Below are 22,064 nucleotides of genomic sequence, written 5' to 3' on the forward strand. Positions count from 1 at the left end.
AATTGTTGGACATAACGGGAACGATCTAAGTGTGTTGCACTCCTCCGCAGGCAACTCAAGGTCGAACTCAACTGCTCACGCGCGGTCCACCTGTGTACTGCTATTTTGTGTCCGAAGTAACTTGGAAGCAACTCGGAAGCAACTCGTTCTTTTTTTTTAAAGTAACTCCGTAACTTTGTGTTACATTTTAGGCTGAGGAACTTCGTTAATAATTTTTTAATTTTTAACTAATTAATTATTAATTAATTAATTAATTTTAATTAATTTTTACACGGTAACTTAACTCGTAACGAGTTCTTTTTGACGGGTAACTTCTCAATTACGAAACGCTTGGGTAATGTTGCTAGTTCAGGAATCCAAACGGCCTATTTCTTGTATACGGTTTAATATCAGGTACAGGCGTATCGGTCTTATCACGCGTGAGTTCCGTGACAGCCGAAACAGAGATTTGAGGCGGTTCAACAAATAAGCTGTAAACTGAGTTGATCGGTATTTTAAAGCAAACATAGAATTTGACATAACGCGGAACGAATTTAATCACAACTCCATAACGATAATTAAGAATCGATATCACTGGTAGTGAAACGTCCTCTCACCGTAAAGTGCATGAAGGCTGTTGAAACTCCAGCACTGAAAACGAACGCCGCGTCGTCCGATCGTCCTACGATAGGCCAGGAGCTGCAAGGATACACGTAAGGGAAACACGCTCTGAACTACCCGTGTGCTTTATTAATGTTTACAGTGCTACACTGTTCCATGCATGCTCCTCTTAAATAATGTTTACAAAGATCGAACACCAGGTACCATCCACCCATGGGATTGATGCAAGGATGCATGGGATTGATGCATGGGAAGGATGCAAGCATGTAATCAGGCTACGTTTCAGTTAAGGCAAACGCACAATAGGCGCGTGCCATCACATCATTTACCTGCGTCGTGCGCATTATTTACGGGGCCACACATGTCTGGAATGTGTGATATGTCACTGTGGTGACTCTCTATGCGATATATGGCTCTCTCATAGCGTCGTCTCATGACCGTAGTCGCGACCCCAGAGATAGTATCCCCCCTTGTGATGACACTCCCCACTCATTGTAATTTAAGTAACGTTATTGCTGTTGCATCGCAGTGCTTATGATTTTCTTGAACATGCTGATGCGGTCAACATCGACCGTTCACGACCGCAATTACCTGCAATGGGAGGCGCTGTAAGCACTTTCACCCTCCTTTCTACACTCTTAAAAATGAACTTCACCACATAGCACGCTCCTAGCCAACCATCACCCCGAATGACAACGTTCTCGCCCTAGATTTGTTGAAAACGGAAGGAGGAGCCTATTTTGTGGCCATTATGCACGGCACAAAATAGGCTCCTCCTCCCGTTTTCAACAAATCAGGGGCGAGAACGTTGTACCGGTCAGTACCGGTCATCCTGCTTCTACATCACTTTGAAGTCCTCAACTCCCCTTTCTCCCACCTTCTTTTCCTTTTTTTTTTTGGCTATAGTCGTGACGATGCCCACTTGAGTGCGGCCAACAACGGCAAGCTACCTCGACCCCCCCCCCCTCATTTTTAAGAGTGTACAGGCTTTTCCATATTTTGCCACGGTGCAAATAGTTAAAAGTACTGCAGATGTAGTTTTTGACATATTTTACACAAACAAGCACATATTTCACTCAAGTAATTTCATTGGCACGAGGCTAGTGCCAAAAATAAAAGAGCAACCTTTTTCGACAACCAACCGCCAGCAGCAGACGAAGGGGACTGCGGCGATAGGTGGCGGCAGTTGTTGTGTTACCCTTGACTGTCTTTAGACGCCATAATCTTGCATCACGCAACCAGTGGAACTCCTACCAACATGGCCGACAAAGGAATGTCGTTTCGTCAGCATGTTGTTATCGAATTTCTCGTTCAAGAAGTAGACCCTCCTGCGGAAATTTACGATAGACCCCAGCGTGCTTATAGAGGTGTGTGCATGTGTGCCAGCAGTGTTCGGATCGACGTAGGTGAAAATTTTCAAATATGGCAACAGCAGCATCAAAAATCAGCCTCCGAGCCGTCGCCCTCGTACAGCTTTCATTGAATATTTATTTATTTATGTAAATACCTCAAAGAGCCCATTGGGGCGATACATGAGGGGGCTACGTACAGTATATGCAACATTAGTACATGAAACAGCACAAACACTGCACCAAATAGTTAAGGTAATAACAAAATTTCACACACATACAAGACATGAGGTAATGCTTCCCCACTAAATGTGTAGATATGATGCCAAGTTTCTACGGAAAGTTTGATGGTTAGGCGAGGTGACTAAAGACTGAGGAAGGTCATTCCAATCGGCAATCGTAAGTGGAAAAAATACGGCAGAGAGAGAGAGAAAGAGAAAGAGAGAAAAAGTGAAAGAGAAGGAGAGAAAAAATACGGCAAAGAGAGAGTGCTGGATGCGATTATCCAAGACGACAGTCGTGTGACTGTGGACAACGTATAGCAGGAACGCTTGGAATGGGGCATAATGCAGTGCAGAAGACGATTCGAAGCTTAGGCAACAGTAAAGATCGTGCTCGGTGGGTCACGCTGTTATTGACCGAAAACCAGGAATGTCACAGAAAAGTCGCCTCAGATGTGCTGCAGCGGTATCGCATGAAGGCGATAACTTTCTGCTTCTCATTGTGACAAAGCTGGTTTTGAGACTGAAACAGCAGACCGTGGAATGATGTCATCTCTAATCTCCGTCAACTCAGAAGACATTGCCGTCAGCTGCGGAGGTGATGGGCACGATCTTCTGGGATGCAAAAGGCTTAATTTTGGCCCAGCCCCAGCAGTGTCTGCCTGAACAGCGACTAGTGCAGAAGCAGACTACGTTTATGCTAAAGAAATAAATTCCTCTTGTACAGCTAACATTTCCTCTAAACGTGCGGCCTCCCCTAGGACATGGTAGAACCTCACCTATACCAGACACTCCTCTAGCTCTAGCTGATACTCCTGCGTGACAATGCCGCCCGCACACCGTTCGCCTCATGTCAGAAGCAGTTGCGAAGATGGGTTGGGAAGTTCTTCCGTACCCACCATACAGCCCCTATCTGGTACCGCCCCCTACGAGGATCTGTTCGGATCTGTGGAGGTTCAGCTGCGCGGACAACGTTACGAGACAAAGCAGGCAATCCAAAAAGCAAGCACGAATGTCTTCGGGAGGTTGGAACCGATTTCTGCCGTCTGTAGAGAGAAGAAACTTGTGCAGAGAAGCGGCGATTATATAAAAAAAAAATAAAAAAGAAAAAAAAAACTAAGGTTCAAATATTGCATTTTGTTTGCACAGCACGTTGCTTTACAAAAAAAACAAAACAAAACAACAAAAAAGAGAATAAATAAACAGAAACTGCTCATGACTTTCAGTACGACCCCCGTATTGTTTGCTCTCTTTCTCTGCGCAGTCTGGAGCTATCGTTAAGACACATTAAGCACACAACTGAAATCCATTCGCCTGGCATACAACTTACAGTGGTTGCGTTTGAGTGTTTTTCTTCGCCGTGGGGTCGGCAGACCATGAGTCTAGCAATGTTAAAGCCATGTCCTTGTGATGTGGAGTCTGAAGTCATACGTACCACAGCGTTAGGAACGGTTGTAGGCTTACAACATCATGCGACGTGCTACTTACAATTGAAGCCGTGCGGCGGATTGAAGCCGCTATAGCCGGTGAAGACCTCGGTCGGAAACGGTCCCCTGGAATACGTTGTTGCCCCGTTACTGTATTGCACAACTCATACCGAGTACCTACACTCTTAAAAATGAACTTCACCGCATAGCACGCTCCTAGCCAACCATTATCTCGAATGATATCACTATCTGCCCTGATTTGTTGAAAACACGGGGCGTACGCCTTTTCTGTGACAATTATGAAAAACATAAGTGTCACAGAAATGGCGTACGCCCCCCGTTTTCAACAAATCAGGGCAGATAACGATATCATTCGAGATAATGGATGGCTAGGAGCGTGCTATGAGGTGAAGTTCATTTTTAAGAGTGTAGTGTTCTTCGTTTTCGGGTTAAACCCAATTTTTAATTACAGTTCCTCCCGAACCAGTTTTTAAGAATTCGGGTCAAAACCCGATATCTACCCGAAATCCTTGTGCGGTCATTCAACTTGTCGTTCTACATAAACCGTCGGAAAAGTGAATCATAATATCATTCAAAGAGAGCTATTTGTGACAACCTATTTGTCCTCCTTTTACAATCCCCTCCTGCAGTATAGTGAAAGAGGAGCTCTTGTGGAGCTCGGGGAAGTGTTTGAATACCGCTGTCATTCACTGCCCCAGTTCCGAGCGGAAATAGAGGAGGACAGAAATGAGAGAAAGGAGGACAGATTACGGACGCCAGTCGCTAACCTATAGCCTTCCACATATACTAAACAGGTTTTCCGCACTAAATTTGCACGTTAATGATGTGTCATTGTCCTTCCTAAGGACACTAAGCATACGTGGTGCATTGTGTGGCTGATTATGCTGATTTGTTTCCAATGTGCAGTGCATGCATTTCGGGTATATGTTCCTTTATATGTTTTTCTACGGCTAGATTTTGATATAACTATCAATGATGAGTGATAAAGGGTCGTGCCCTAGTCAAGCAGCTTTTTTTTGCTGCTTTTTGGCCACCCTGTGATGTACAGGTTTTTACAAATGTTCCAATAAATGAAATGAAATGAAATGAAAAAAAAAAAAAAAAAGAAATACGAGTATAAAAATTATTGCTTCTCGATCGCGCCAGTGTCACAGCTGTGGCTTTTTTTCATATGCCTTTGGTTTCATCCGAAAGTTCCCCCTATGACATTATCAAACAGAGATCGTAGCGCCAGATTTCTCCCCGAATTCTCGTGTGTAAATAGCAACCGATTTTTCCCTCCCGAATTTGAAAGAACCCAATGAGTACCACATAGGCGCGTATTTCTTCCGCATGCAGTGTGTCAAAGGGGCATTAAAGTGAAAAGTGTTTCTCGCGAAATGAAAGTTGTAGTTGCCTTGACAATAGTACAAAGGGAACTGAATTCGTTGGTTGCGTCGCTCCTGATTTACGAGCGAAACGAATCGCAATAGCCCTCTCCTTCTCAGGAAGAGGCCGACAATACGGAGCGTACTCAGGATTGGCTTCCTCAAGCGATCACCGGGGATGATTGGTGAGTCGCGTTTGATGGTGAGATAAGAGCGCGTTGTGGTCCATCTAGAGAAGGACAGGGAGAGGGACCCACGAATTGCATTTTCCTTCGCACATATTCCACGCGGAAGATATGTCACGGGCGTTGAATGCACGTATATTCCCCGTTGCGTTACAATGTAGCGTACCAGAGAGCACGTCAGTGCCGATGTAGAGGACAGCCCGTGACCTGAGGCTGGCCATGTGATCCTCTACCCATTCTGTAGAGCCGAGCATGCCCTGTTCTTCACCGTCCCATAGGGAGAACACCAACGTGCGTTCGGGGCGCCACCCTTTCTGCAAGTACATATACGCTCAACATTATTCCCATGTCAGACATTCAAAGAAGCGTGGCCCGCGTTATCATCGAAGCGCTCTAGGTGTGTGATGGTAGCTCTGAAGGAGCCCGAGATTAACAGTTGTCAATTGCCACATCTCGTACTTTTATGCTCAGCGTTTCCAAGCCCTAGGTATTATAGCGCCCTACACAATCCGCTGATACGAACGGAGATCCGCGTATTAGCAGACGTCCGCAGCATACGAATATATAGCTACTTTTCGCAGTATGGGCGATAGGGATATGGAGTACGGCACACGAGTGGACGTGAATCAGTTGTATAGGAGTTCCGAATCCGGTAGTATGAACATAAGTTGCAGGATAGGTACCAAGGCAGCGATGCTATTGCTGTTTGTTCAACACGTTGACGTTTCAGTGTACCTGAAATTCCACACGGCACTAGGTAACAAAGCTTACGGATGTGATAAAGCATGTGTGAGAAGAGACGTCCCGGAGTTGAACTGTAGCGACTCCATCGCGCCAAGCCGTAGCTGTTAGTGGTTTCAAAAACGGCTTGGTTGTTGAACTGCAAAACAAGTAGTAACTGCCCACCCCTCCCAGTGTGTCGATGGTTTCGAAACAAACGTTCGAGAAGCAGTCAATATCGCAATTATTCAATAGCGTCTTATACCCCTGACACATGGGCTAGCTAGAACCTTGTTGATGTTGAACCTAGATGTTGAGCCTTCATCAGCATGCTGATGAAGGCCCAATAAGGCCGAAACAGCTGTCCAATGCTGGTGTGGCAACGTTTAGGACTTATAAACCTATCTTGGGTTGTATTTTCTGTTATCTTTTAATCTTCTTATTTTCCGGGATGCAAGCGGCGATAGTGTGCTCTTTCAGCCTCTCACATTGGGGTGAAGGAAGTACGCGTCTCCGAAGATGCGCAATGAACAAAATAAAGAAAAAAAAAAGATGTTCATTCATCGATCAGACGATCTATCGAACGGATTTTTGTTCTGGAAACGGCTCCGGTATCAGATGACCAAATGGATCAGATGTTCTCATTGGGACAACTTCGTAGCTTTCATAATTAAAAAGTTTATTATTGAAAGTTAATTAATATTAGCTTAGCTCAATTGGTAGAGCCCTGGACCGGCCATCCAGAAGATGTGGGTTCGAGTCCTACAGCTGGCTAACCTTTTCAGTGACTTTCATCTTTCATCGTTAATTAAGACATTGACTTAGGACATCTGAACTGAGAGCGCAAGATACACGGACAAAGAACGGAGAAACAGACAGGACGGGCGCTATAGCGCCCGTCCTGTCTGTTTCTCCGTTCTTTGTCCGTGTATCTTGCGCTCTCAGTTCAGATGTCTCATTACCAACTAGCCCAATCCTCAACCCTTCTCAAGTTGACTTAGGAGTTTGCTAATGGCCTCCTAAGGAGTGCCCTTCAGCCTATGCTGTAATGCAATTGATTTCGTCTCGGAAAAAGTGATATATATATATATATATATATATATATATATATACATTTAAAAAATATGTTCGCAATTAGCTGGGACACCTTGTATAGCGCATAATACATGTAACCGAATATCTGCAACCGTCCAAAATATTTTCTAAGGGTATGAGCTCAAGCCTAAAATCGAAACGTTTACATTACATCCGGTATTACCAAATTAATTCTTGTCACGAGATAAACGCTGTTCATTTCGCGTCAGCAACCGGTTCAGAGAATCTGACGCGGTTTATATGAATGGGCTTCTGCTTACTGATAGTAGATGTCCGAAGACTCGTGTCACTTCCAGGAGCTGACTGATGCCCAGCAAGGGATCTGACGCCGATATCTTGGTGACGGAGTCCAGATGGTGGCCCACCATCACAAGGCGGTCTGTTCATGGCATGCATGCAAATAAGAAGTGCGCTAGTTACGCGAGTAAGCAAGCTGCATACAGTCTCAGTCGATCGCATGGGAACCTTTCACTCTGTTAAGCAGATTCACAGCAATCACTCGCTGCAGAAACTTTGACACCATCTATAACTCATTACGAAGAACTTCCGCAGCGCAGGATCAAGAGGATTTGAGTGCGCTTTTCAGACTGTTGTGGCGCTCCATATTTTGTACTGCGAAAGTTTCGTGGCCTTTTCCCATAACGTCACAGTTTATTTATTGGCATATTAGGAAATAATGTTTCTTGGAGTGCGTTATATTCCGAGAAACTAAATACGCTGCACTCGGAGGGAAAATAAAAATGACCGAGCGACGTACTCACAAAATGCAAGAGAAGCTGTCTTGAAAGACGCTTACTGCTGTGCTGCAGAACTTCGAGATAGTTAAAGTACTGGGAAATGGTTGAGATCACCTCCAAATGTCCTTGTGTCGAGTATACGCGCTAAACGAGTTGTCTTATTAAGTGATTCAATGTCAAGGCGCCTCTGGGCAAGGATGGTATTGCACGCATTACGCGCGAGACTCTTGCACAGTGGGTTTGTGACCACAAAACGCCCCTTCCTTGTTGCGAGCGCTGCTACCCTGGCTAGGTAGTCTCGACTCAAAAGAAAACGAACACCGTCAACTCAGAATCACACTCTAAGAAAAAAAGGAGTAAAACAGAGAGTAATTACAGCTTCTATACTGCCCTAGTTTGCAATTACTCCCCATTTTACTCCCCTAGTTTGCAATTACTCCCCATTGTACTCCCCTAACCCAACATTTAGTCCCGACATTTACTCCCCAGGACTGCAAATTGTCACTAAACTTCGCGAATGGTCTCCTGAATGCAACAGTCTACGTAAATATGTGCCCTTGGTCAATTTGAACGACATAAGGATGTATAACTCAGAAAACGTAGCAATTTTCCAGCCACACAGAGTAAGAAACAGTTAGCGCATCTTTCTTCGCAAAATTGTGCCCTAGTATGGCGCAAGATTTTATATCACTCGATATATCACCGTTGACGGTTTGCTTCAAAGTATTTTCATGCATGCGCACCAATTATGTACCTGGGACACTTACAACAGCGCGTGAAATGCGGTCTTCACTCTGTGATATTCATTTACTCCCGTGCATTTACTCCCGAAAGGGACTATTTTTTGTGGCAATGCAATTACTCCCCAAAAGGAGTAAAGGTACTCATTTTTTTTCTTAGAGTGCAGGGCATCGCTTTCCTTGCTGAGCTCTCGGTTACTAATATACTCCAAAGTGGAGTTTTTCAGATAAATCCCAATAACCTTACATTTTACTGGCGTATGTTTTTCGGAGTTTTTCGGATAAATCTGAAAACCCGGATCCCTGCGTATAAGCAACTTGAACAGCATAGACGTTACACTGACAGTTTTTCGTTTTATATATATAAAAAAAATATGTATCGCAACAATGAATTAAAACGTTCACATATGGTGTATTCGTCTAAAGCGTCACAAAGGAACGCTAAAGAATGCACTTGTTACGCATTTGTAAGTAATGAAGTCAACGGTATTCATCTTCCGTGAACTTGTGCTACACCTACTAAGTACCTTCATCAAATTTTATTTAAGCGAGATGTAATTTATTGAACTGAACCCTGGAAATGGGCCAATGTAAGGCGAGGTAACATATTCTTACCAAGTACTCACACGTACTTAGCTATACGTAAGCTATTCCCTTCAAGCTGGGGCTAGAAGGGGTTACGCTAACTTTGCAAACTTCACAGTTCAATTCGAGTAATTTTACAATTTAACAAAATATTAACATTTTTAAATAAAATACAAAGTTTTAAAATTTGACAATATAGAGATACAGATACAGTTCTATACAGATAAACAACGCAACTCCGAGATTCTCAGAGAAGCAGATTTGTTAGCAGCCTTTTGTGATGTGTTAGCTAAAATACCCGGTATGTGTTGTCCCCAGGGCACATTACGAACAAGCTTCCGTTGTATTTGCTTTACGTGTGTTACACATAGAGGCGTGTGTGCAACACAGGCCGCAAAGACGACATCACACGTTCAATGCACGTTCCCCAACCAATGATCATACTCAAAGACCAGCGTACCAGCTTCTTTGCTTCCATTGATGGTCGCAACGATGTTCGTTATCGTTGTGCTCTGAAGCTTGTTGTATACAGCCACCCGGAGCCTGCACAAAGAAGTACAACGTGCAACGGACGTCAAATAGAGTGCATAGGGGCAGGTAGGCCCTCCCCACCCGCACAATGTTTGGTTTTTAGCTGCGGCATATAGAGCAGTTTTCAATTATCACTCAAGCCAATGGCAGTCGAACATAGGCACAGCGCCACCATGCGTGTGACGTGTCAACTTCTCAAAGAGCATCGGATCCAATGCTGCCTGAGAGGTTGACACATTACACCTATAGCTGGAGCTACGCGCATGTTCGTTGGCCGTTTATTTTAACGGTTATTGAAACCTCCCCGCGTGACAAGGGTGTGACATGTATCCTTGCGCAATAATGACGATCGCAACTGGCACGTATCAGGGCGAACGAGAGGTCTTTGATCTGCAGTAGCCCTCCACCTCTTCCAGAAAGCCCGTTATGAGATGAGGGCATGACGCCAATTCGTGCCGTACGGAGTACGCCGCGCCGTGTCCGTAATAGAAGCACGTCGCACGGACCTTCCTACGTCACGACAGGATGTCGGGCCGGGCCTCAATGATCCACACGCGCAGACCTTTTTCTAAATTTGATTGTGCAATAACAATACACCGTGCAGCGAAAATATTGCGCACGATGACTCCTGGTAGACTCGAAGGGGTTTTCGAGGAATGTTAGGCGTCACCTTCTGGCTGCTTTGACTCGGAATTTAGAGAACTCATATGTGAGGTAAGAGGCAAAGTTTTTTTTTTTCTCTCAGGAACGGTGCACTTTTTTTTTTTTCAACTTCTAAGGAGGTGCATCGGCGATGAACACGCATTCGTTTGAGTGCAGGTGTCCCAGTATCAATGGACGTGCGCACTACAGTAACATAGGTAGAATCCAATTTAGGGTCCCACTGAGGTAAGTCGTGACCGACCCTGCATTAGCGAATGTGCACTTTCGGATGCAATTTCAAAATTTTCTCAGGTGAATGAAAGTTTGGGGAGTCACAAGTAAATAGGAAAGAAATCGCAGCCTCAGTCAGTGGTTACACTGTTCCCTCGCTTTCCTTTCCCAATTCAGCGGTGGATATGCTGTTTGTGGGCATGTATACAATTGAAGTTAGTATGTTGCTGAGTCATTCCATAACGGCCATCGCCCCGTTTATATTTAGAGCAATTACATATCAGCAAGCAGAGAGAGAAGACGGAGAGTGGATGCCAAGGTGATGGGAGAGAAAAAAAGTTCAGGGTTCGTGCTTCTCTGAGAATGCGTTCAATATTAAATGAGAGATAATGTACTTACTGCAAGTCGCTAGAAGAGTCAATGTTGCAGGGAATCGACAACTGTGGCTTCCATTTATCTGGACAGGCGTTAGAATTGAGCTCCCTGGAGAAGGAAACGATTTAGCGCTATGCCAAGGTATCCAATCTAGCACACACGACAATGTAATTGAAGTATAAAAATGGGAGGTAATATTTGACCGCCACGTGAGGTGGTAAGAGGCCAATGCCATCGAGATAACAAACGACCTCAGCAATCTCTCTCGATAACGTCACGCACCTACACTCTTAAAAATGAACTTCACCGCATAGCACGCTCCTAGCCAACCATTATCTCGAATGATATCGTTATCTGCCCTGATTTGTTGAAAACGGGGGGCGTACGCCATTTCTGTGACACTTATGCTGTTCATAATTGTCACAGAAAAGGCGTACGCCCCCTGTTTTCAACAAATCAGGGCAGATAACGATATCATTCGAGATAATGGTTGGCTAGGAGCGTGCTATGCGGTGAAGTTCATTTTTAAGAGTGTAGACCAGCTGCCATATATTTTCAATGCGGGAGGTTTTCTCTCCTTCGCTATTTCGGTGACTTCACGTATCGATCGTTAAAAGCGATGGTAGGGCAAAGTGCGTGACGTCATTTGAAAGAGTGCGGATGCCTTCTGTTATCTATGTAGCATAGCCTACACGCTAAAAGCAGAACTTCACCGCATAGCACACAGTGCGCCAACCATTGCCACGAATGATTGGGTTATCGCTTTTGATTGGAAGACAGAGGGAGGCGTACGTCTTTTTGTGTCAATTTTCATATATCCAAACTGCCACAAAAAGGCGTACGCCCCCTCTCTCTTCGAATCAGAAGCGATAACCCTATCATTCGTGGCAACGGTTGGTGTACAGTGTGCTATGCGGTGAAGTTCTGTTTTTAGAGTGTAGGCACACGAGCCTAGTAGGTAAAAGTGTGAGGAGGTACAGGAGAAGGAGGACGGCAGAGGAGAGGTACAGTGGCGATCTTAACCGCACGTGGTTAAGATACGGCACAAGTAAGGAGTAAAACCCGGTGTACGAGTTTTCGACAGGAAGAACCAGCAATCATTTCAGCAACAAGTTTTGAAGTTCAGCAAGTATTGTACACACACTTAAAAATGAACTTCACCGCACAGCACGATCCTAGCCAACCATTATCTCGAATGATATCGTTATCTGTCCTGATTTGTTGAAAACGGGAGGCGTACGCCTTTTTTGTGACAATTACGAACAGCATAAGTGTCACAAAAAAGGCGTACGCCTCCCGTCTTCAACAAATCAGGGCAGATAACAATATCATTCGAGATTATGGTTGGCTAGGAGCGTGCTATGCGGTGAAACTCATTTTTAAGAGTGCAGGGCCCTCCGGAAAATTTCATAGTCTCTCAAAGCACAGTGCTAGAAAGGTTGCTAGCGACAAGTGCGATATAAAGAGAAGAGACGTTACGTTTATTTTCCTGCCTAAGCTCGAAAAGCGATGCTGAAAAGGTAGAATAAACAGTGTATTGCAGAAATATTGTTAAAAAGATGCGCCAAAAGACAGGCCGTGAGGAGGGAACGCGAGCGGCAATAGGACGCGTACAAAGCCTGCATAATTAAGTTCTCACTTATCTAAAAATAACCGTAAAAGCTGTTACCTACCCAAGAATTGTTCTGGCGTCGTCGTATCCTATAGGTTGACATGGAATCTTTGGTAGCATCGCGTTGTCCGTAGGAACTTTGTAAAATCCAGCTGCACAGAGGACAGCAGGAAGGAGTGGGGGTTAGTATGCGTCCTGTGCCGACATACCTAAACTGTGCGGAGATTTCCACCAACTTGAACCTAAACCGGGAACGGAACAACGTGGAGCGCCCGGAGGATCTGTTCCGTGCTACGTACACGGGTTTAGTGAGAACGGATTCTGCTGACCCTGTGTGGTTAACCAAGTTCCCGTCCTTTCATTGTGTTCTGATACTCAGCGGCAGATGTACAGCAACGCACCGGTAAGTGAGGAGAACACGGTTGAGCCCTTGTTAAGTACGTCCATTGATGAGAGGGCACCATCTCAGTCTCCCATTAAAACTATATGGGGGACGAAACTCCCTATATCGGACACATCCCTGTCCTGGAAGTACACTCTTAAAAATGAACTTCACCGCATAGCACGCTGCTAGCCAACCATCATCTCAAATGATATCGTTATCTGCCCTGATTTGTTGAAAACGGGGGGGCGTACGCCTTTTCGTGACAATTATGAACAGCATAAGTGTCACAGAAAAGGCGTACGCCCCCCGTTTTCAACAAATCAGGGTAGATAATGATATCATTCGAGGTGATGGTTGGCTAGGAGCGTGCTATGTGGTGAAGTTCATTTCTAAGTGTGTAGGACAGGGTTTACCCTATTAAGTCGAACAAAACCCTGGCCAAATTATCTGAGTCTAAGCCCCCCATCGTTGCACCAAAAAGACCGAACCAGTGCATTTTTTTGCTTTCGCCCATTTCCTTTTTCTTTCTTTTTTTTTTTTTTTGTAGTGAACTCAGCAATCTGTTGTTTTATTTTTCAAAGTCGAAAAAGGGGTGCTGTCAGTGTGCACACATAAAGTAAATATTCTTTAGTGTGAACACTTGTCTTCGGGTTCTCTAGAGCTTTTCAACACGCACCTCACCAAGGAAACCAAAAGTGGGCTGACGCTTCAGAGACAAGTGCTTCACCTTAATTCCAAGTGAGTTTAAGCTCTCAAGCAAGCAGCACGCTGCTCGAAAAGCTCCACAGGCAATGTCATTGAGTGGAATCTGGACGGAATTGAATCTACCACAATCAGCAATACTCGTCAGTGAAAAGTGAGTGGGTAAGAGTATCAGGTAACACTATTGACAGTGAATTGAAGAAGGGGGACGATTTCTTGCAACACAGTTACAAATTTTCCACTTTTTGCTTTCCTTGTATTCTGTAACTCGGCCGCCTCCCTAAGTAGGACACATTTTGGCTGCACCGCGGGTGCCCAAGACAGGGAGGTTTCACTGTAAATGCTGAAAATATCCAAATGTGACAAAACATATATGCCCAACAAAACACCTACCCGAGCTCCCAAGGAATAAATCCCCAAAAAACGCAGAACCCTATTGCGGAGGAATGCGCAGTAGCTGCAGACTTCGATGCAGTGCTGCCGGCAATTCTCGATTTTAATTTTTGTCAAAAACTATGAGCCCAGTTTGGACGAAAATTGGGACCTATGAAGAGTACTGATGGCTCAGGCTAACGAACAGATAAATTTTCTGATATTGCGGATCTACACTCTTAAAAATTAACTTCACCGCATAGCACGCTCCTAGCCAACTATCATCTCGAATGATATCGTTATCTGCCCTGATTTGCTGAAAACTGGGGGTGTACACCATTTTTGTAACAATTGTGAACAGCATAAGTGTCACAAAAAAGGCGTACGCCTACCGTTTTGAACAAATCAGGGCACATAGCGATATCATTCGAGTTGATGGTTGGCTAGGAGCATGCTATGCGGTGAAGTTCATTTTTAAGAGTGTACTGCACTCTCAAAAATGAACTTCACGACATAGCACGCTCATAGTCAACCACAATCTCGAATGACAACGTTCTCGTCCTAGATTTGTTCAAAACAGGAGGAGGAGCCTATTTTGTGCTCATTATGCACGGCATAGAATAGGCTCCGCCTCCCGTTTTCAACAAATCAGGGACGAGAACGTTGTCATTCGGGATGATCGTTGGCTAGGAGCGTGCTATGTGGTGAAGTTCATTTGTGAATTTCTGAAGAATTTTTTTTTTAATTTCTCAGAGTATAGTACCTTTAATCAGCGACACAACAAAACCCTGCAGCTACTGATTTCAATTATTATTATTTGGCCGAGAGTACAATAAAAATATTTTGCACTGTCTCTCTAAGGATCACAGGACAACACGTAGTGGCGTTCGCTTCGTTTTAACCTTTGTTTTGGATCCGGTAAAGAATTATCGCTGCACCGAGTTGCGACAGCGATGTAAAGATTTGGACAAAAGTTTACCGAAAACGGGGTGTAGCATTTATTCATTGGAGCGACACCCTATAGCAGCAAACAGGAGCGGACACGTGTACAGGTAGGTGCATAGAGCAGCCGGTGATCCGTTTCGTATGTACCTACCAGGGGGCCGCTCCTATCAAGAAATATGCCAGTGCCGTGTTCCGCAGACTCTTATGCCAAGCTACACTAGAAAGCCACGCTGCATTACGTATGGTATAGTGCATTTGAGCCCACTAGGCGTTGAGCTACACACAACTCTAGAACCAGCAGCAAGTAATACCTATTCTGCATGGTGATGCACAATTTTATCGAGTTTTCCTTACCTCTGGAAGGGTACCCAGGAGTAGACGGATCCCCTCCGACGTACGCAACGCTGCCCCTATGCAGAGCACTGCCCCCGACCCACCAGGAGTCTGGGAACGGTCCTTGACCGTTGCCTCGTGGCCCAACGTCCTTCGGGTCCATGAACAAAACCAGTGCCGCTGCTCCCGCTTTTTCCGCATTTTGTGCCTTCGGTAAGAAAATTGGCGAAATTATGGCATAAGGACTGCGCAACCATCGTGTATGCCATTTTGTCCTGAACGTGTCATGCTATGTCATGTCCATGGGAACAATATGAATAAATATTGGAAATAGCTTGAAATGTAGTGAAGTTCAGTTTTTTTAGAGTGCAGTTCAAATTAAGCAAAGCGGAAATGAACCATTTCCGCACTGACGTCGCCCCTGCACTCTTAAAAATGAACTTCACCCCATAGCACTCTCCTAGCCAACCATCATCCCGAATGACAACGTTCTCGCCCCTGATTTGTTGAAAACGGGAGGAGGAGCCTATTTTGTGCCCATTATGCACGGCACAAAATAGGCTCCTCCTCCCGTTTTCAACAAATCTAGGGCGAGAACGTTGTCATTCGGGATGATGGTTGGCTAGGAGCGTGCTATGTGGTGAAGTTCATTTTTAAGAGTGTGGTGGCGGAATGTCGAACGCCGTGTTTTCCACACAGTAATCATGGCGACGCTCACGCCGTGCGTCAAACTAACAAGGTAAGACATACAGAAAGAGACAGAGCGCACTGCGTGCAAAGCGAGCAAAGCTTCGTGGCAACTCGGCCTCGAGCGTCCACCTAACCTTAAAGCTGACGCATTTCCGCCCGACAAACATGGCGACCGCAGGTGGCTGCGAGTGCGCGCAGGCTTGCTCGGAAATGATCCATTTCACATACACGCATACGGATTCTCGAACATCGTGATCATTGGGTCATATTAATCCGTATAGTTCATTCTTACACCTTACCTTCTTCGCAGGCATTATCTTTCCAAGGCGCCCGACAAAAATCTTTCCCTGTACTGCAATTCCCCGGTTCTCCAGATAGTTGAGGTCAGACATTCTGCCGTAATTCACGTAGATGTAAGCTTCCTGGAAGTAGCGTAAATTACTATGATGGCAGTCAGAAAGGTAAGCTGCGTGAACCGTTATGTAGCGCCATTGAGACGACCCGCTCGCGGCATAATGTACGGCACGTGTTATTTGTTACTGTCATGCACAATATGCAGTGCGCACCTTGACGTCTCCTGCTGCAGCATAGGCGTAGAAGGGTGGGCCATTGGACATTTGAGTTTCAGGAACAGGAACTTCTTGGTTAGTGGCCGTGAAAGAAGACACACCATCTTTGTACAGCTCCACCTGAGAATGATTGCGTTACATTTCAACGTTATCAACATACCGCTCCCGTGGATAGCGTGGAAAGCAAGGGTAAATGCGTGATGTCGAACGTTGTAATGAATGAAATATGCAGTTATGACAGACTATTATGATGACAGGAGGGTCAGATGTTTGCGATAACGCATTGTTGTATCGTTTAAAATCGGTGCCGAAGAACGTACAAGTAGTTGACGCAAACACGGGAGGCCGAACACAACACTTAAAGCCACAGGCCGTTTAAAAAGCAAAGCCAAACACAGTCATCTCCTTTCTTATCATGCTCAGAGTGTATCTGAGCTAAATGTGGACCCACACTCTTAGAAATGAGGGGGGGGGGGGGGGTGTCGAGGTAGCTTGCCGTTGCTGGCCGCACTCAAGTGGGCATCGTCACGACTATAGCCAAAAAAAAAAAGGAAACGAAGGTGGGAGAAAGGGGAGTTGAGGACTTCAAAGTGATGTAGAAGCAGGATGACCGGTACTGATGGGACGGAAGCACACTGTAGGTGAGAGGTGCACTAGAGTGGTCTCTCTCTCACCACATAGCACGCTCCTAGCCAACCATCATCCCGAATGACAACGTTCTCGCCCCTGATTTGTTGAAAACGGGAGGAGGAGCCTATTTTGTGCCGTGCATAATGGCACAAAATAGGCTCCTCCTCCCGTTTTCAACAAATCTAGAGCGAGAACGTTGTCATTCGGGATGATGGTTGGCTAGGGAGGTGCTATGTGGTGAAGTTCATTTCTAAGAGTGCAGTTATTCATTACTGAATTTTATAGCCAGTGCCTTTTTGCTGCCGTGGTGTCACTGTTTGTAACTTCCACTTTCTGCCATGCCGATCAATTAAGCAACCGATTCAATACAAAAATAGCTGATTACTTTTTCTAGTATCCGAAAGTATAGCCCTCAGATCAGGGAAGGGTAACGGTAATGGTAACGGTAACAGAAACTGTATATAACCGAAATTGGAGATGGTAACGATAACGGAAACGCATACCACGGTCCCCTATTACCGGAAACAGAAACGGAAACGAATTTATCGCCCGGTATTGTATTCGAGCAATGGCCATTTCTGTTGCGCGATGACATTTGAGTGACTTTTCATTTTTTGCTTTTGTATTTTGATGACTTCATTCCCTGTAAAGCTCTAAATACTACTCGAGAGCACGGGAAGAAAGCGCAAATTGGATCTCGAGGGTGCATCCCTCACTTACCACGCCCCAGTGTTCATAACTCCTTGACATCAACACATGACTATACTCCACCATAGCACGAGGATACCAGCCTATGATTTTTAGTTACTTATCTTGTACTTTTTTTCTTTTCACTGTGGCCATGGCAGTACATTGTGGCTATGGCGCTTATGAATGCGACATTGGATGAAAGTTACGCCCGTCTTGAGTTGCTCGACTCCGAGTGAAGACTGAAAACATGTTCCTACATAATATATATATATTTATCTTGCAACATGTGCCCATCCCAACGACGTAAAATTGCTTGTGTAGTGTGTACGCGTGACACCGAAACAGCACTTGGGCAAAGCAGGGTTCTTATAGAGCCGGACGGGATGTCCTCCCGCAGCTCTGTAACAACCGTTCCATTACCGGAAACAGTAACGGAAACTAAACGGAAACGAAATTGAAAGGTCGGTATCAGAAACGGATAACGGAAACGAAAATACAGCAGTAACGAAAATGGAAACGGTAAGCAAAATACGTCCGTTATCCTTCCCTGCCTCAGATGTCCTGGTGCCAGTAGCACATCATCGTTACATCTACCAGGGTGCGGGAGCTCAGGCTTACACCCCGTGAGACGGAGCCGGAATCCGAAAATGTCGCTTGATCTTCTCGTTGGTCTAAAATACGGCGTTTTTTTTTCTTCTTTCTGGAAAGACTCACATAGCCACAGAAGATGTATCTTGTTGAAAGAACCTTTGTCGCGTTTCCTAAGGTGCTCGATGCAACATGCCAATTCATACCTCGACCGTTGAAGCAATATTTTAAAGGTTAGCTAATGTCCTAGACCTACTTAGGCACAATGCAAAAAAAAAAAAAAAAAAAAACAGGAATGAAAACAGAAATCTAAAAGATGTTGACAAGTGCGATTGACGAGTGCTAACAACATTGTCTGGTTCGCGTACAGCGCCCGGTATAAAGGGAACGGCCAACACGATCATCATCATCGTCAGCGCTTCATTTTTTTCTTCGCCGTTCGCGTAAGAATAATCCAGGCAGCATAATTCGACGAATATCTGCCCAACACTGGCAGCCAACATAGGGGATATTGCGTCAAGTCTTGGCAATACAACTCTGTCCGATGTTGTGTCAACGATATTGCCAATATTGGTCCAACGTAGCAAGCCCGTGGCGACCGAATGAAAAATACCAATGACTTGTAGCTACCATATTTCTGACATAACTTTACCGGGCAGCAAAAAAGGTGCAAATAGATAGTGTTAGTATATACCGTTGATAACATGGCTTCCGAAGTAAACTTCCCTTCTATACCACAGCCAGTCAACGTAGTAGTAATCAGCGTAGTAGTTAACAGTAGTCAACAAAGTAATGAATCATGCGCGGTGCCATGGGTTCCCGTATAGGTACAGTAACATGACGGTGATGCTACCAACGGTATACTAAAACTGGCTAATATTGGAAAGATGTCGCGAGCGAATGTGGGTATATCGACTCACTGAACCGAGATATCTGCGTACCTTGTTTTCATTGTTAGGGTCTGGCAAGCTCATTAGCACGCCGTAAGTGAACAGGTCAGTGTGGTCCATGCCGTGCGACGTCCACATGTTCTTTACGTAATCCAGCACCTTCTGTTGACCACTGGAGGCCTCACGCACGAGAGACCTAGTAGAAAATAATTGCGGCATTCCTTTCATCTTCTGAGCAAAGATATTCAGAACCCTCGTTCACACGCCTATATTGTACTGAAAACTGTAGGGGTACGGCTTTTTGTGACAACTTTGCATATGCGTTAAATCACATTGTACGCCACGCTCTCTCCTCACATCTGCAGAATCGGAAGCTAGCCACTGCTACATTCGACGCTACACTCTTAGAAATGAACTTCACCACATTGCACTCTCCTAGCCAACCATCATCCCGAATGACAGCGTTCTCGCCCCTGAGTTGCTGAAAACGGGAGGAGGAGCCTATTTTGTGCCCATTATGCACGGCACAAAACAGGCTCCTCCTCCCGCTTTCAACAAATCAGGGGCGAGAACGTTGTCATTCGGGATGATGGTTGGCTAGGATAGTGCAATGTGGTGAAGTTCATTTTTAAGAGTGTATGATCGGCGTGGAGCGTGCGGTGCAGCGAGCATGCAGAACGGTCTGGTTGTTGGACTGTTGAAAACAGGAACCGTACGCCTATTTTAGACAATTCATGCACAACGTACAATGAGACAGAATAAACCGCATAGTACCTTTAGTTGACACTGTTGCATTTGCATGAAACTGACCCTTTTCACATACGCGTGGTATCCTAGCGGCTCTCCAACGAACCATGCTCGGCGCACGTCAAAACAAATCCAGTTGGATAGCACAAAGGACCGAAACCGGTCCGGAGTGGGGCCGACAGGGTCGCGCCATTCGTGCGGTCTCCCCACTGGTCCCCACCTCTGTCGTCCCCATAGTGCGCCATCTTGTGAAGACGGAGATAATCCTCCTCGGCGCCTCAAGCCATACGCATGCGCATAGGCCATTGTGAAAAATGGGAAAGATGCACGACGAATCGAGAATAACGGTTTTCAGTTCGGGCTCGGGTTCCGTTCGACTCCCTGGATCAAAATGGACGGCGCACACCTTTTATCTTACACCTACACTGTAAACTGAAAAACACCCTTATGGGTGTAAATCGCTTGTTCTATAATTGACTCCTCTTTTTACACGGTATGGTCTGGAACACCCTTTTTAGAGGGTGTATCCCGTGTAAAACGCCCTTTGAAAGGGTGCTTTTCCTTGAAAATACCGTCTTTTGCACCCTTTGTACACCTTTTTAGGAGAGTGTTTAACGATCTTACACCCTCCTAAAAGGGTGTTTAAAGGGTGCAAAAGAGGGCATTTTAAAAGAAAAGCGCCCTTTCCAGGGGTGATTTACACGGAATACACCCTCTAAAAAGGGTGTTCCAGACCATGTACGGTGTAAAAAGAGGTGTCAGTTATAGGACAAGCCATTTACACCCATAAGGGTGTTTTCCAGTTTACAGTGTAGGTACTTGCGTTAATTGGCACAAAAAGGGGTACTCCCCTCAATTTCTACAAATTGTGGTTATACCTGTACCATTCCGTGCAGTGGTTCGCCTTCACTGTGTGATAAAATATGTATGTACAAGTGATAAAATATATCACCTATGTGATAAAATACACTGCACTCCGTTCGCTCCGTTGCCAATGCCAGCGTTCTTCCTTGATATGCACTGTCAACACAGAAACTGGGAATGATCCGCCTATTTCGGACATTTTTGGAGAATCTGTCCTAACCAGAATAATTTATCCCATTTTCAACAAATTAGGAGACAGAACGATATCACGGTTGGCTCAGAGCAGTGTAATGTGATGAAATCATGTTACAGCAGTGCATAATCGTAAACCCTTACCTGAGCGTGTCCTTGATTTTATCACTCGAAGTTTCGTTGATGATCATCCTGGAAACTTCGTCGGACTTCGAGTAGACCTTTCTAGTGAGTCTCCGCTGCAGTTCCAACGTTACCTTGAGCTTGTCGTCGACGACGCGATATTTATTCAGCTGCAGTCGTTTCAAACGAATATGATATAGCATCAAAAATACATAATTTTATATCTGGAATGTTGTTACTCGACCTCGATTTTGGTAACGCTATTCCTGTTACATAGGTGCACACTGCACATTTTCTCAGATTCAACGATTGTGTTCTTTGAAAGACTTTCGAAAAACTAGGGTCTGCGTGAACACCGAACTGTAAAGTGGGCGATATTTTTTCTTGCGTCCGATTTGAAGACGACCGTATCATTTGTGCATGAGTTAACCATGCTCGGAGACGTTGTGATACTTCGCCCAAATTTATGGCGGGTAAATGCAAACAACATGTTTGCGTCGATGCATTCCACGTTTTACAGCAGCGGGTACAACAGAGGCGTAGAAAATCGCCTCGGCGAATAGCGAAACTCATGGGCATGTTACGTCGCGACAGCCATTTCCGCCAGGGAAGCGGCCGCGGGAGGAGTCACGTGCCTACGCGATCCAATAGCAATAGCCGGGGGTCTCGCTCCTATATCACGTCAGAGCACGACGGTGATGTCTATTTGTATATCTCCAATTACGACACGCAGAGAAATATTTTTCACACCCAATATACTGGTCTGCGGTGCAATGTGTCCATGATGTAATAACACCCTGTCACACGGGCAGTCTTCAGTGATCATTGAACCCAATGCCCATTGAACATGCGCGTGACGCCACCAAGCGTGTAACGTTCCAACCAGCAGGGGTGCACTGGATCCAG

At 45.2% G+C, this 22,064-nt stretch overlaps 1 protein-coding gene across 1 annotated transcript in view; it reads right to left on the reverse strand.

Annotated features, from left to right (window-relative positions):
- LOC135399637 (N-acetylated-alpha-linked acidic dipeptidase 2-like) overlaps window positions 1–22,064 on the reverse strand; it is a 36,123-nt gene that overhangs the window by 7,092 nt on the left and 6,967 nt on the right. Inside the window, exons 3-15 of the mRNA XM_064631357.1 lie at window positions 21,180–21,328; window positions 19,284–19,428; window positions 16,432–16,554; window positions 16,165–16,287; window positions 15,197–15,383; window positions 12,500–12,590; window positions 10,851–10,934; window positions 9,508–9,590; window positions 7,246–7,364; window positions 5,337–5,484; window positions 3,659–3,723; window positions 3,501–3,589; window positions 597–678 (exon numbers count right to left, since the gene is read on the reverse strand). Of these exons, the coding sequence (XP_064487427.1) occupies window positions 597–678; window positions 3,501–3,589; window positions 3,659–3,723; window positions 5,337–5,484; window positions 7,246–7,364; window positions 9,508–9,590; window positions 10,851–10,934; window positions 12,500–12,590; window positions 15,197–15,383; window positions 16,165–16,287; window positions 16,432–16,554; window positions 19,284–19,428; window positions 21,180–21,328 (1,488 nt within the window). The remainder of the gene's footprint in view (window positions 1–596; window positions 679–3,500; window positions 3,590–3,658; window positions 3,724–5,336; window positions 5,485–7,245; window positions 7,365–9,507; window positions 9,591–10,850; window positions 10,935–12,499; window positions 12,591–15,196; window positions 15,384–16,164; window positions 16,288–16,431; window positions 16,555–19,283; window positions 19,429–21,179; window positions 21,329–22,064) is intronic.

The sequence above is a fragment of the Ornithodoros turicata genome, chromosome 7 (genome assembly GCF_037126465.1).
Source record: "Ornithodoros turicata isolate Travis chromosome 7, ASM3712646v1, whole genome shotgun sequence".
Lineage (NCBI taxonomy): Eukaryota > Metazoa > Arthropoda > Arachnida > Ixodida > Argasidae > Ornithodoros > Ornithodoros turicata.